The sequence below is a fragment of the Populus nigra genome, chromosome 12 (genome assembly GCF_951802175.1).
Source record: "Populus nigra chromosome 12, ddPopNigr1.1, whole genome shotgun sequence".
In the NCBI taxonomy this organism is placed as follows: domain Eukaryota; kingdom Viridiplantae; phylum Streptophyta; class Magnoliopsida; order Malpighiales; family Salicaceae; genus Populus; species Populus nigra.
The window spans coordinates 5,852,912-5,868,266 of NC_084863.1; the positions used below are offsets into that span (position 1 = coordinate 5,852,912).

The 15,355-nt window shown below is 33.7% G+C and overlaps 2 protein-coding genes across 6 annotated transcripts; one reads left to right on the top strand and one right to left on the bottom strand.

Annotated features, from left to right (window-relative positions):
- Positions 1 to 344: 344 nt before the first annotated feature.
- Positions 345 to 1,903, top strand: LOC133669175 (probable aspartic proteinase GIP1). Its single transcript, XM_062089223.1, has one exon. It carries the CDS (start codon positions 420 to 422, stop codon positions 1,791 to 1,793), a length of 1,374 nt encoding a protein of 457 aa, XP_061945207.1. The 5' UTR covers positions 345 to 419; the 3' UTR covers positions 1,794 to 1,903.
- A 5,535-nt stretch (positions 1,904 to 7,438) lies between these two features.
- On the bottom strand, positions 7,439 to 14,986 carry LOC133670123 (chromo domain-containing protein LHP1). 5 transcript variants are annotated; one of them, XM_062090593.1, is made up of 6 exons: positions 14,501 to 14,986; positions 14,230 to 14,255; positions 13,971 to 14,057; positions 11,824 to 12,606; positions 8,009 to 8,107; positions 7,439 to 7,872 (listed from the first exon to the last, which is right to left on the bottom strand). In XM_062090593.1, the coding sequence occupies exons 1-5, from the start codon at positions 14,816 to 14,818 to the stop codon at positions 8,050 to 8,052; spliced, it is 1,272 nt and encodes a 423-aa protein (XP_061946577.1). In that variant the 5' UTR covers positions 14,819 to 14,986; the 3' UTR covers positions 7,439 to 7,872; positions 8,009 to 8,049. The 5 variants fall into 5 exon arrangements, with proteins under 5 accessions (XP_061946577.1, XP_061946576.1, XP_061946575.1 ...); XM_062090592.1 differs by having other exon boundaries at positions 8,009 to 8,110; XM_062090591.1 differs by having other exon boundaries at positions 8,009 to 8,069; positions 11,824 to 12,591; positions 14,501 to 14,985.
- Between the last annotated feature and the right edge of the window lie 369 nt (positions 14,987 to 15,355).

Consider the following 15,355-nt stretch of genomic DNA (forward strand, 5'->3'; position numbering starts at 1 on the left):
ATTATATTACTTCATTACTTTAATTTTATTACAAAATATTTTTATATCAGTTTTTTATATTAAAAATATTCATTTGAATCTAAGAAGAGATAGACTATTTATATTAAATTAAAATATCCATCAATCAGTATGAGAGTTGACATTCTTTAAGAATCCAGTCAACAAATGTGGGTGCTTTGTTTGTTTTTTTAATGATCAATTGGCATCAAGGAGTTATCCACTCCTCCAATATTCTATTGGCAGGACGAAGTTTCGCGTTCAACTACACGGATTCATCAAAAGAATTCTGTGTCCCCTTCGTCAAAGATGAGATTCAGCACATGCCTTCTACCGCGTGTTTGCTTGCTTCCCTTGCTATATAATCCGAGCCATTTTCTCGTCACTCTAAGCTCGCACACCACCCTCAGCACAGCAACCAAATGGCGATGCCAAAGCTAGAAGCCCCTCTTCTCTTCCTCTCCTTCTTCTTCTTCTTCTTCTTGGCTCTTACCCCCTCTCGAGCTGAAACTTTTGGGCCACCGCTTGTCAGCCCTATCCAGAAAGATGCTTCTACTCTTCAATACATCATCACAGCATACCTACAAAGCCCTCAGGAAACAAAATTACTCCTGGACCTTGGAGCTAGTTACATCTGGATTAACTGTGATGACTACAATTCCTCCTCGTACAGACACATCCCATGCACCACCTTGCTGGATGAATTTGTCGGCTGCTTTGCTTGCTTGATGAACTGCAGAGACTCCAATCCCAATTGTGGTGACAGCGTTTGCGTATTGAAACCAGAGAACCCCTTCCAGCCCAGCTTTTCTGGAAACGAGCAGTATGCCCCCGCCCTTGTAGACTATTTCTCTATGCTCACCTTAGATAATACAGGGTCCATTGGAGGACCTTCCTCCTCTTCTCCGTTCACATTTATCTTCTCCTGTGGTTATAAGGAAAATCTCGAGGGCCTGGCAAGAGGTGTCACAGGCTCGGCAGGGCTCGGACGTTCAAGCATTTCAATCCCAGTACAGGCTAGTGCAATCTTCCACTATCCCCGTTATTTTGCACTTTGTTTGTCGGGCTCCAAAACTCGGCCGGGAGCGGCTTTTATCGGCACCAAAGGGCCTTACAAGTTCGGACGTAGAATTGATCTCTCAAAACCACTTGCTTATACACCACTCCTTTTGAACCCTGTTGGAAAATACTCCTATCCTGATCTGAAAAAACCCTCGAGTGAATATTTCATAGGGGTGACTTCGATCAAAGTTAATGGAAAGGCGGTGGCTTTGAATCAATCACTCTTGGCCATTGACAGTGGTAATGGTTCTGGTGGGACAAAGCTCAGCACTGTTGTTCCGTACACACAATTAGAGACCTCTATTTACAAGGCTGTTACCGAGGCATTCGTGAAGGCAGCAGCTTCTTCTCCTTTCAATCTTACAACAACAAAACCAGTTCAGCCATTCAGTGTGTGCTACCCAGCCAGTAATGTAAGGAGTACGCGTGCCGGACCGACCGTGCCAGCCATTGATCTTGTAATGCACAGGAATGACGTGGTTTGGAAGATCTTAGGATCGAATTCCATGGTCAGGGTTGGTGCTGATGTGTGGTGCTTGGGTTTTGTGGATGCCGGGGTCAGACCAAAAACATCAGTTTTTGCCGGCGATCCATCGATAGTAATCGGTGGTCATCAAATGGAGGATAATTTCCTGCAGTTTGATTTGGAGTCCATGAGATTAGGATTTAGCTCCTCAGTTCTGTCCAGAGGAACCAGTTGTGCCAGCTTTAGATTTGCTGCCAAGACGGGCTGAAAGGTCGACACCAGCATGTGCTCCTCTTCGATTTTTTCTACTTAATTATGTATGAAAAAGCCAGGAGTAAAGGCAGAATAATACTTCCGATCCGCAACTTTGTTCGGAAACTTGTGCAGCTTCATGTTCATCACTCAGTTTCCTTCGTCCCCTTTTTTTTTCAACGATGGCTCTCGAGAGAACGAAAAGGCCCCACTCACATAACATAATAAAAAATTGAGACTCGAACTAAAACAATGGGAAAAACAATAATTATTAATTAACAATGACAGTGTGAAAGTGACGATCTGATAATAACTACCAAAGAAGTCAAGTCAAGATTATGAATTTCACATGATTTGAAGCTATTTATAATATTTTTAACAGAGCTTCGTTCCAGTGCACGTATTAGAATCTTTTCTCCCTCTCTTTTTTCTTTGCTACTTCGGCCCTTTTGCCAACTTTGTCTAGTCTTCTCTTCTCTCTTTCTTTGTTAGCCCGAATTAAAGAAACGATGCGGTATGCTTAGAACCATGAAAAGCTTGAAAAATTGTAGAAATCTCGCAAAGATGCATTTATTATTATTTCAGATTTCTCCGATATATCTCATAAACTTCAAGGTTAAAATTGGGTTATGATTGTTAGTGTATATTCTTTATAGTTAATCGGTTAATTATATATAATATTGACTTTGTTCATGTAAATATATTTAATTTATTCATAAAAATTTATTTATTTTTAATATTTGATTAATGAATTTAGAATAAAATAAAGATTTTGGAATAAAAATATTTTACAAACAATATTATAAAATTTCTATAGGATTTCTTTTGCATTAAATTATCGTTTCTAAATATTCCTAGTCAATATTATATTAAAACTAGATATTTCTAAAATTTTATTTCTTCTAACTTATTTTTTTCTAAAGTGTAATAAAACCTGTTGTTTAAAACTATTTGATCCATTTAAAGTGTAACAAAATTTCCTATACTAGTAGGGTAGATTAATCTGTTCATTTCTAAAATTCATTTAAAAAAAAATTAAAACCATGTTGTTTAAAACAAAAATCAAATTAAGTTTTGACTATATCACAGATTATAATAAATTATCGGATTAACTCTCTTAACCAACCCAAGTTTAATATCACAAAGTAAAAACACAAAAATAAGATAGGGTTACTCAGGCACCGTTTGGGAACGTGGCTGCGGCGGCGTTCCTAAAAAATTTGAAATTTTTTTTTGTTAAAATTTAATATGGTTTGTACGTTTTGAATCGTTTTGATGTGCTGATGTTAAAAATGATTTTTAAAAAATAAAAAAACATCGTTGGCATGTATTTTGGCATGAAAAGTTATTTAAAAAGTACCCGCAACCACACAGCCAAACACGTTCTTACAACGGTGGGAATTTGAAACGCTACAGTACTCAAAGATTTGTATTTTAACAAATAAAATTAAAATATATTTTCTACTGCCAGCTGTCTCACTATCTTCCAACTAACCCCTCCATGCCATGCTGGAATTTTCGGTTCTTTTCCTCTTTTAATCCTTGTAAACTTTGCAAAATCCAGATTAAGTCCATGCTCCTTATTTTGTAGCTGAATTTTAGCTAAAGAGTCATTTTAACATATATGATCACATCCATGCCTTTTAAAATAGAAAATCATGAATATCTTTATATTATTCAAATTATATGTGAGATGAATATCCAAGTGTATGTTATTTTATGTTGTTGATTGCTTTAAATTATGTTAATGAATTTTCTAATTATTTAATAACACTTTAGAAATAATTATTTTATTATAATATGAATAAAAAATAATAAAAAGAAAATGCATACACTTAAAGAAATAATAAAATTTTAATCAATGTATATTAATTAAAACAATACTACCTTGTTTGGCTAATATTTTCATTTTATTCATCCCATAATATTCAACCAAATGCCGAGACATGTTTGTCGTATCTATCAACATTATTCTTTATTTTTTTCATTGTTGTTCAAATAAAAGTTCTTCTTGCATAATAATAATCATGTAACATTCTATCTTTGCCTTTTCATGTTTTGGCTTTGTTTTCTCTTCCTTTAGCTCAATGATTTTTCAAAAAAATTCATCTTTTTATGTTCATTTTTATTTTATGTTCTTTATAATCCTTTAAAATCAATCCAACATAAGAATTTGTGCGTCCATTATTCTTTTTAGCTTTTTTATTTACCACCTTTCTACTTATTAATCTCTCCATATTGTTGTTCTCACCAAATATAACACTATCATCATTTAAATTGATTGAACCTCGAATAAGAGGAGAATGAGTTGTGGGAGTTGTATTTCTAACATTTTTTTACTTTTTTTTTGAATTTTCAATCATCCATTTAGGTTGCCTCTTTAATTGTTCCAAACAATGTTGAAATAAGAATGGATAATCTTGAATTTCTTTTAAATGCAATCTTTTTCTTCACTAACCTAATATTAAATTAAGACACATTGGAATGCATAGCTTAAAAAAAATATAAATTAAATGAATTTAAATATGTGGGTTTTATATAAACAATACATTTTCTTCATAGGTAAACCACTTTGATTTTTATTTGGGTATAATGTGAACAAAACTTATTGACAATGGTAAACGAACAAATAAGGCACTAGAGAACTTAATGTGTGCTTGGATATAAACTTCTTGTTTTCGTGGTAGATGTCACAAATTCATTTTCAATATGCCTTGCTTTTTTGTTCATTTTTACATATTGGATTCATGCTAGTATTGATTCATGTATCTATAAGAGAAGTATTTATCTTTTTAGCTGTTTGTGAATTTGCAGATGGATCTTGAAATTATATAAAGACTTGATTGGAGTATTGAATGGGTAGATCATAACTTTCTTGTTATTCATCTCGGACTCTTCTTACATGAGATAAGTTTAAATAAACTTGAAAGAGATAATATATAGAGAATTTAACTAAATAAATTCGGGCATGGAAATGAGTTTAAGAGATTAAAACACATATGAACTTGAGCATCTGGGTTGATTGAGATGATTAGTACTGCGATAAGAGATTGAATGTTCTTGGATTAGAGTCGAATCAAACCCTGCCTCTTTAACCCAATAAAGAGATGGGATTCACATCCCTTCCTGAAATGCATGATGCTCAATTAATCGGCACAAGGGTTTGTGGTTTATTTCTAAGCTAGATCCTAAGATCCACGTTGGGGGTCCCTAGAACATCAACTGTTGTTGTGGCGATGCTGACAGAGTGCAGAAAATGGAGTGGAATTCTTTTGTTGTTTGAGTTAGATTGTTTGCTTTGTCCAGTCTAGAGTGCAAAGTATAGCTCTTCTTTTCTCAATGTTCTGTGCTTTGCAATGGCAGCCGCAGCCTACAACTGGACGCTCTATGTGCTTGGTTGGCCTATAAAATGTGCCGGAAAATATCAACTGAGCCGCCACAACGATTTTGAAGGTGCCGGAATTGGTGGTTGTGGCCTACCCAGGTCTTTCTTTTCGATCGATTGAATCTTAATGCTGGTTGCTAGGTTATAGATTAAGGCGCTTCTTTTAGGTATGATTTTATCTTCAAATTTATTTGTATATAGTCAAGTTCAGTGTTACAGAATCAATCTTAATGCTTCAATGGTTAGCTTTTTTTTGTCTGGGATTTCTCGATTTGTTCTCCCACTCAGCCATGGCTTGTCTGTATGTTATCTTGTGATCATAAAAGGAGCATAGCTTAGATCTACTGACTATGATGTTTTACCTGTTCTACTACAGCAATTGGCGTCAGCTTTTTCCCCCCCTTTTTTTTAATCATCTTCTAATTTTTTTTAATTTTATTTTTTAATATTTAGTTGATTTTAAATTGATCTTTATAATTTATTTTGATTTGTTTTCTATAAGGTTATTGCGATCTCAAAAAAAATATCTCGGTATTTGATCATTGATATTTAATTTTACAAGTATCTATTTTTATTAATCATATCATTAAGTAAAATATAATTTTTTTAAAAAAAAATTATTGAACTCAATGGAGACCATAATTACATCGCAAGTTTAGCAGGTTTAATTGCAAAGTCAATTAAATATATTGTTGTCTTAATATTAAAATAAAAAATACATCATCTTGAGTTTTTAAATCAAATCATGTTTTCTATTATTTATCTGGATTAATTTGAATTCATCAAGTCAATTAGACAATGTCAGAAAAAATTTTATGCACATTAATTGTTAACACAGGCTAAACAATAAATCAAGTAAGATTTTAAAATAAACTTACTTGTGTTTAATATCATTACTAAATATTTCTATATATATTGAATTCCTTTATCACGTTCAAAATAAAATTATTATTATTATTATTATTATTATATAAATTACTAGTAGAAAGCCTTGTAATATGGAAGGTGTACTAACAAGTGATTAATTCACTTGAATCTGTTCGTTGGGATTCTGCCGTGGTCGCTTTAATTAGGACCCAGAAAGAATAATTTGGAATGCCTATGGACAGAGGCACGTACAAAACATCATGGCAATATCTTTCCCCATCGAGAGCAAATCAATGAAACTTTGGTCTTATACATGTACAAATTACAAGAGGCAAGGTGCATGACATAACATTCTCCTATTTTCTTGCTGCTGAAGCTTCGGCCCTCTGCTGCTAGAGGAAACACAGCAAGAGCAAGAACAACTTGCCTGGACTAATCTTGACACCGAAACATTATACATGCAGAACAAAGCAAAGCACAAGAACCAGCAGAAAGCAGAAGCTAAGGGTGAGTTTCCTTCTTTGCCTCTTTTACAGTACTCTGTTCTCCAATCTTGTAGAAAAGATCAAGAGTGTGCCAGGGTTTACATTCATGGGCAAATCAGAACTTCAAGTCTTATGAGCACAAAGAGCAAGCCACACACGCATAAAACGTAGAAAAGGAGAGTAGTAATCCTACTACCAAACATTATACAGGACGAAAAAGAGCACAAGAAGAAGTAATGATCCCAAACCATATCCATCATCATTGCTAGAGCTACTACTTCCCTGTTTTGTACCAAAATACCTGCTGCCACGGGACGGAAAGCATGAAGAAATCGTGTGTATGAGCAGTAACAGTAAAAGAGGAAGCACCGTCCAGAAGTTGAACGCCACATCTTCATCACCTGCTTGAAATAGTGGCAGTATATAATCCGCAAGTGACATTATCATAGGGCCAAAGATGACCAGACCCAGGACTCCCACCATTAGAGAGGGTACTATTGGTGATGGCCCCATTGGTCTTTAGTCTTTTGGATTCTCCTGCTTCAGCGGATGCACAGGAACGACCTTCTTAATGGTTGACAGAGGAACTGTTTGTTGTGGTTGGAGATGACAATCCGATTCTTTTCTTTGGTTCAGTATGATTAGTTGACCTATGGCAACCTCCTTGCCTAAAAAGACCTCTAATCAAGTTTATTTTGTATAATAAACGTTACATTCAAGGCCAACCAACCCAACTAATCCCAATACAAATTAATTAAACTTCTTCAAGTACATCATAGTCATCCGACAAGGGGAGAAAAAACCAATGGACCATTTCCTTAGTTTAGTTCAGTGGTAATAAATAGAATAGTTTTCGGCAATGACACAGTTATCTTCGATGCTTCCAGTGAGATCAAGCTAAACCAATAATGATAAGAAATGGAATGATAATGATAATGATGTTCAGAAACATCATCCACTGATTCATGTCCAAAAGCAATACATAAAGTTTGTTGTGGAAGAAACAGACATGTAGAGAGAGACTGATGACAGCATGATTACAAACTATGTGAACTTCTATTGTTCTAGTCATTGTCATGTAAAATATTTAGATAACCGTAGTTAGATGATATACAAAAACCTAATCATATGTGGGGAAAAGGTTGAAAAACGATGCACTGTAGGTATATCAATTAGTTTTACATTCCTGAACTAAGACAACACTGATCGTCCTGCACTATCTCCTGCAACTACAGAATTACAACACTGTACACAGACAAGAGCATACTATGGTGCAGATCTTCATATACAAACTTCTGTCCAAAATTCCAATCCAATCATGTACTGTATTTGAGATGTTGCTCATAAAAGTTGATTAACTGCAATGAAAGAAAGAGGAATAGTAAATACAACAACAAAATCATAAAAATACATGTGAAAAATTCATGAGTTTGAAGTAGTGCAACGTGGACAGGGAAGAAACTATACATAATCAGCAACATGATAATCAATTACCAGATGTGGATTATTAGCCTTGAGAAACTTGTTATCCACTGTTACTTCTTGTCCATCAGACCTGCAAAGTATGCACCCACTTGAAAAGATGACACTATGCTGCTGGAAAAAACATTAAACAAACATAAAGCCAAAATTGCAGGAAACACAATCTATACATAATAAGAGAGCTCATATGCTCTGGCCTTCTAAACTCTGTTTATATGAGAATAAGAACAAGGATTTACTGAAGTAAGATTTGACCTATAAAGCTGTGTGTGTGGATGATTTTACAGGCAGCTAAGAGCAGATTGCTGTATTTTAACTATTATTTAATCATTCAGAGACAAAGCATTGATGATTGGTACTTATAACTCTCAATGATACATTTGTAAAAAGTGATAAAATTATAAAGTTGAGAATCATTTGTAAAAAGTGATACAATTCAGGGGTTGATTTAATATTTTGTCCCATAAATTATGATTTAGGCCAACATTATTAACACAAGAGATCCATTTTACACGTTCACAACAAAGTTAAGTATAGGATTTCATTTCTTTCTTTTGACTTGATGCAATGGTGTTTTTCCTACTCCACCAATCGTTGATCCCACTCCAGTATTTAATAACCAAATTTAGCCTTCATTTCAACGTGCCACTTTTTCTATTAAATGGTCAGATTTCATCCTTATCAACTCTAAACATAGTAAGGCCAACATAATTTCTTCCAAAGAAGCCCAGCATAATTTGTTTGCGATACATGTAGTGTCTTCTAACAATATTTGACACTATATTTTAATTAAGTTATTTTTGGAACTCATTTTAATAAGTTTTTAAGATTTTCTAAATTTAGAAGTAAATATATGGTTTAGAGTTCATAATTACCTAAAATAATTTTTTTGTGATTAAAATACTTAATATAAAAAAAGAATTACATGAAAATATTTTTATAATACTATGCTGGTTTAGCTTTTATTCAACTACAACAAAGTGTCACATTGCTAGAAAATTATAGCTAAAATTGCAAGTTAGTTTTACAATCAAAATTAGCAATGTAAAACTTATTTGTCATAAAATCACAATTTACTTTTCATAATATTCTACAATATCAAAATTTTATTTATAAATTTTAAATTTCAAGATATATTTTCTATTATTTCCTTTTACATTAGGTTTAAGAGGATTTTTATAATTGATATTATTGAATTTCAATTGTACTAGAAGAAAATTATGGAGTAAGGTTAGTTTAGTCACTCAGTAATTCTGTGACATAGAATTAACAATTGGAGTAGGAAACATCACCCTTGACTTAAACATAAAATAAACCCTGAACTCATTTGAAACCAATTCCTCAACTAAAATTCCCAAACTTCACCAGTTTGACACTTTGATTTGTTCGTGGACAGAATCAAAGACCAAGAGATGATACTGTGCCTGACATTTAAGTGGTTCAAGACATTGTAGGAGAAATTTAAAGCAAGCATTGACAACGAGGCAGGTTATGGGTAGTGGTGAGGTTGGCAGGTGAGGGGGGCAATTTTGAAAAGGGAAGATTTTTATGTTTTTTTTTATAACGGAATGTTAGGTTATTATTATTATGTTTTACGAGGAACATGATAGCCACTCATATGATGTGTATACTTCATTTCACAATAAACACAATTCATAACCTTTAATGAAGTATTCACTAAGATAAGAAATATATATAAAAGAAGAAGAAGAAGAAGAAGCCGATTCCAAAGTATGAAACTTCAACTACAAAAATAAGTGACAAGAATTCTCTGAATTATTTGAATCTGAGTTGGGAATAAATAGTTTGAGGAAAAATAATGTGAATGCAACAATATTTGGATAGCATGTTAAGATTGAATATGAGTGGTTTAGTTAGGGGAGGAAGAGTTGAAAAATACAGAGTTTAGGTAGACTTAATGATGAGAACAAGCAATCCTCGTGTTCAATTATCGACCCACCAACTGACATAAAATAGCTACTCTGTTAGCAAAGAAACCTTTTTTAAAATCAAATAACTAAGAAAACCTTAATTAAAAGCTAATAGGTGAAATGTATCTTGTATCCTCCAAAAATAACTTCTTTAACATTCAAGAACCTTCACGATCATTATCAACATTACCTAAAGTACTATTGGCATTGGCTGCTTCTTTTCATCTGTCGGCTCTTTGCTCTCTCTTGAGCCCCAGTCCAACTGTTTTTAAATTTCCTCTCTATCTTGTCTATAATAAATTGTTTCACTGATCTCTAGCACGAATACATCCCTATACTTAAATATTTTTTATAATAAGTGAAAAAAATAAAATAAAAGCATAAGAAGTGTGCAACCCAAGGTAACTTACAAGTTTACCATAGAACCAAAAAGAATGAAAGTTTAAAACCATTTAACCATTTCCAGGAGAAAAGGGAAAGAAGGAATGACAACATAAGGTTACAGATGACCAAGAAAACATTTTCCTCAAAAGCCCTCTTGTTGTAGTCCTCCCACAAAGATTTTGCGATGCACTCAATGAGAAACAAGCTTAGAGACTTTAGCATTTAATCTTTGATTTTGTATATTTTGATATTTCCTGTAAATCTAGTCTATTTTTGGATTTTTTTCTTGCTTAGGAATATTAATACTATTTAGAAATCTTAGCTTATTTAGGAGCTAGAAATTTTCTATTTCACTCTTAGTTTAGGACTAGAAGGGCTTTTGGTTCCTATAAAAGCAGCACTTATTCTGCAAAACTACAGGACTTTGAATATGGAATTGTGAGTATTTGATTTAATTTGAGGGTTGCGCACCCTCGGAATCCAAGGATTTTTAGTCTACTTGCCCCATGTCCACTTCAACTACCGTGTGTTCTGTCTTCCTCTTCTCTTTTATCTAAGCACCCTTCTTCCATCTCTTACTGCAACAGCAATCTTGGAGTATTCACAACTATAGTAAGAATCCCAAACCCTACTAAACACATCCTTAATCAATCTCAATTCTACATACAACAAACCCTAAGCCTAATTTTCTAAACCTGGCTCATCATGAACACTTTGTGGGACAAAAATCCAAGTTGACCGTCATTATTTGTTAAAAAGGTAATTGTGCCTCAACAAGCTATTTCAGTCCTCTCCTTTCAAATCAGTTCCATGCAGACTAGCCATGATAAAACTAGGGTGTTAGTTAACATGAAAACAAAAGGAGAAACATTGGTTATCATAGCCGAAAAGAACCTGCAAAGCAAGTGACACAATTATAATTCCAGAGGATCCAACCACATCATCAACAGCCCATCTAAAAGAGGCTTTAGTGATACTGGCTATTCTCACTTCTTGTTCTCTTTCCTGTTAACTGCCCTGCACTTCCATGAAACGTTTTGCTACATCCAGCTCAATTAAAGATTTTTTTAGTCCCTCAAACCTTTCCGCACTATGGCACTAACCACAAACACCGACTCTACACTATAACAACCATTGCAAATAAGCATTACCCTCCCAATCCTGGGATTACAGCAACGCTTGATTTCTTGAGTTGAGTACGAGATCCATTAAATTTTGTGGCATTTCTGAGATACTGAGGCTCTGTGGTTTTCTATTGAGCAGGCCTTCATTTCACTCTTTTACAGGAAGGTCTCCCATTAATGCAATGTGGCCAGGAAGAGATGTTATAATCGATAATAGGCTATGAACTTCTTAAAAGGCATGTATTTTCTCAATAAATGATGGTCAGAATAAATAATGAAACTCCAGCTACTCTCAAAATGTTAGTTCCACCAACAGAAGCATAAGAAGAAAAAGTTATCATTAAATTTCACATGGGAGAGATCTTGAAGTTGGAGTAAAATGACATACCTTAATGCACGAAAGGTTATCAGCACATCCTGGACATTGTCAAACACAGAGGCTGAAAAGCCTATAGGCTTGAGGATCTTGGTGATAGCAAATGCATTTATGGAATTTTCAGTCATTGGCATGTGACTTGAATTACCCCAAGTTAAACTAGGATTTTCAATCCCTGGTTGTGCAGCTGCACCGGTAGAGCCAACTGAGAAATTCCCAGATGAATTCGGTAAGAAAACTTGTTCGCACATGACAGAGTCTTTTTTGAACCTCTTCACAGAACCAGACTTTCTTTTCTTAGCACCTGTGCATCGACTGTTCTGAACAAGGTCCGCATAATCAACCTTGGGAAGCCCATTTGCAATCCCATTACCTTCTGAAGCCTTTTCTTCTTGGAAATGTATTGTGAACTTATTTGTGTTTACATCAATGTTAGGAATTGTTCCAATAAGCTCGCTAAGCTTTGGATCGTATTCATTATCCTCTTTCCTTTCAAAAATATGCTTTGAACCGTTTATGGACCCATTCTCATCAGTTTGCTTGGATGTTTTGATGTTATTTACATCTCCATTACTCTCTCCTCCATGACCTAAGCCGATAAATTGAGAGGGTGAAGGTAGATCGGCAAGCAATGACTTATTGAGAGGAGCAGAAGGGAGATGTTTATCCGCAATACTTACTTCAACATCCATTACATTGTAGACAGCAGAGGAACGTGGCTGCTTCTTCTTGGAGGGAGTATGCGGAGCCCCATGCTTGCGTTTCCGCTTTCGTGAAGACCTGCCTGACCGCAAGCTTCAAATCCATCAGACAAACAACAGAAAAGGGTTGGCAAAAGAAAAAAAAATACAATTGTTAGTAAATAGGGAATTGCATTAAGTAAATATATACTCTGGTCATTTTGACTGCCAAAAAACAAAAACTCAAATAAAAGTAATTTGACACTATACTTATGCTCTTTGCTTCTTATTTGCCACAAATAAAAAACAAAGTTGAAGGTTAGCCAAGCCAACAACTCATTTATCACTTAGATTATTTGAATGAATGTCACCTAGAAAAGGTAGCATTTGGTCACTATTTCGGAATAAAAAAGACGGAGATGGCTAGAACAAAAGGGACGAGACAAAACTTGTGTTTGGTAGTGGTATTCAAGACAGAGTAAATGTCTCTTTATTCTTTTTGATTGATGCAGGTCAAGACAAAACAAAAAATGTTTGTTTTATCCTTGATATATATTGTCATCTAACTTGCAATGTTTAGAACAATAAATAGATAGCATTATTTTCACTTTATTCTATAATACGCATTAATTTTATTAACTAACTTAAAACGGTAATTTCTCCACCCATCAAAGTCATGTTAAAAAAGGATTTGTAAATATCATAAAAAACAATTCATTGCTAAGAAAACAATACAATTACATTATAATTTAATCAATCATTAAATCATTTCTCCAAATATATTTAACAATAAAATAAACAATTAAGCAAATCATATATCAAATAAAATACATGCACCAACATAAAATTAAAATCTAACTTGGTTGAAAATGCAAGATAATAATTTCATCACAAATGCACATTTTTTGTTCTCAATTTCTCATTCAATCTCCAACTTTTCATCATTAAATCCAATTTGTTAGAGAACATAACTAATTTTCATTTCTCTACATTATATATGTTTTAATTATTATATTATTTTTTTCATAATGATATTAGTTTTTTACAACAATGCTGATGTTAATCTCTCTCTTCTCTCTCTAATTTATATTTCTCATATTTCTTATGATTTTTTATTTATTATTTTCCAGTTTTTAGTCTAATGATGGAAATTCAGTTAATTAAAATAAATGGTTCAGATATGAATGTAAGGATATAAATTGAAATCACGAAATGATTAAAAAAGACATTTGTGTAAAAAAAAAAAACAAAAAAAAAAAATTTGGTTTTGTCTCTGTTTTTATCCTTCCTTTTTAGAGGGACATAAAATTGACTCAAAAACGTCCTTGAGATACCCAAACTCATTTCTATCCCAGCTATCTTTGTCTCTTTGATTCCAAAACAATAACTAAACGCTGCCTAAAAGATACTTATCATTTGCTTTGATATTCACAGCAACCAAACAAACTTAAGAAAATAAGGAAAAGAAAGCAAATCTACCTCTCTTCAAATGCATCAATGACGTCAGAACACGACTGCAAATTCTCCAAGGGCTCCCAGGTGTTTGCTGTTTCAGGCCATCCACGCCTTTATAACAAATAAAGCATATCAGTCAAGAAATTACCTAGAATCAATAAAGTGGATTAGTTGCTCCTTATATTAGTCCTACCATCATGTCATACAAGGTAGGAACCAGTAATATACAAAATTGGAAGCAGAAAAATGTAAAACCTTGATGGGATATAAGAGAGACACTCACCATTTAATAAGATACTGCAACTGACCCTATTTTTGCAACAATTGAAGAGTCATTTGCCATCATCATCAGCCACAGTTAGCAGCACAAACACACACACACATAATCAGAAAAATTATCAACAAAAAAAAAAACCAAACAAACAATTGACTTCCATTCTAAGCCTCCCCACTAGAAAGCAAGAAGTCCAAACAAAAGAATTAAACACAAGATTCTAAAAAATGGGTGTATCATAATTTACAATACAAAAACATAAGAAAGATGTGAATCAGACCTTTCGTACTCGTTTTCGACGAATAGCCTCGATTTCGAAGAAACCCTCATCAAGTTTAGTCCTTTCTTCATCAAATAAATTGCCTTTCTCATCTTTTCCTTTGGGGTCCTCTTCCTCTTCCTCTTCATCATCATTATCCTCTTCCTCTTCTTCTTCTCCTTCAGTTTCCTCTCGATTCTCCCCATTATCAACCCAGTTAATCTCCTTTTCTTCACCAATATTCCCTTCCCTCACTTGGGTCTCAATTAAACTGTTACTACTGCCCTCTGCAGTATCAGCCAACACTGGATTTGCTGTTGCCTTCCTCTTTCCCTTCATTTTTTCAAAAAAGTTTGATCCTTTTTGGAGGGAAATGGAGGGGAGAAAGGTGATTTTGTATTTGGAGTTTGGCTTGGAAATATGGATGCCAGAGCTCTATACCTACCGCTGTGTCACCTGTGTGTGTGCGTGTGTGTGTGAAAATGAATGTGAAAGTGGGAGAAGGACCTGACCTGACAACAAAACAGAGGTCCTTTTGCCTGCTTCGAGTGTTCTTTTTCTAAGATTAGATTTTCTTTTCTTTTTGAGAATTCAAAATTTTTACCATATCCATTAAATTATAAATTAATCTCTCTAATTTTAAGAAATAAATTAATTGATTCTTTTATTTTGAGGGTAGTTATAGTTATTTTTTAAATAATTTTTTATGTTAAAATATATAAAAATAATATTTTTTTATTTTTTAAAAATTATTTTTGAGATTAATACTTAAAAACGATCCAAAATATAAAAAAATATAAATTTTTAAAAAAAAATTTAAAAATTTTATGAAAACATGGTTTGTACGCATTTCCCTCTTCAAAAACTAAATTTTTT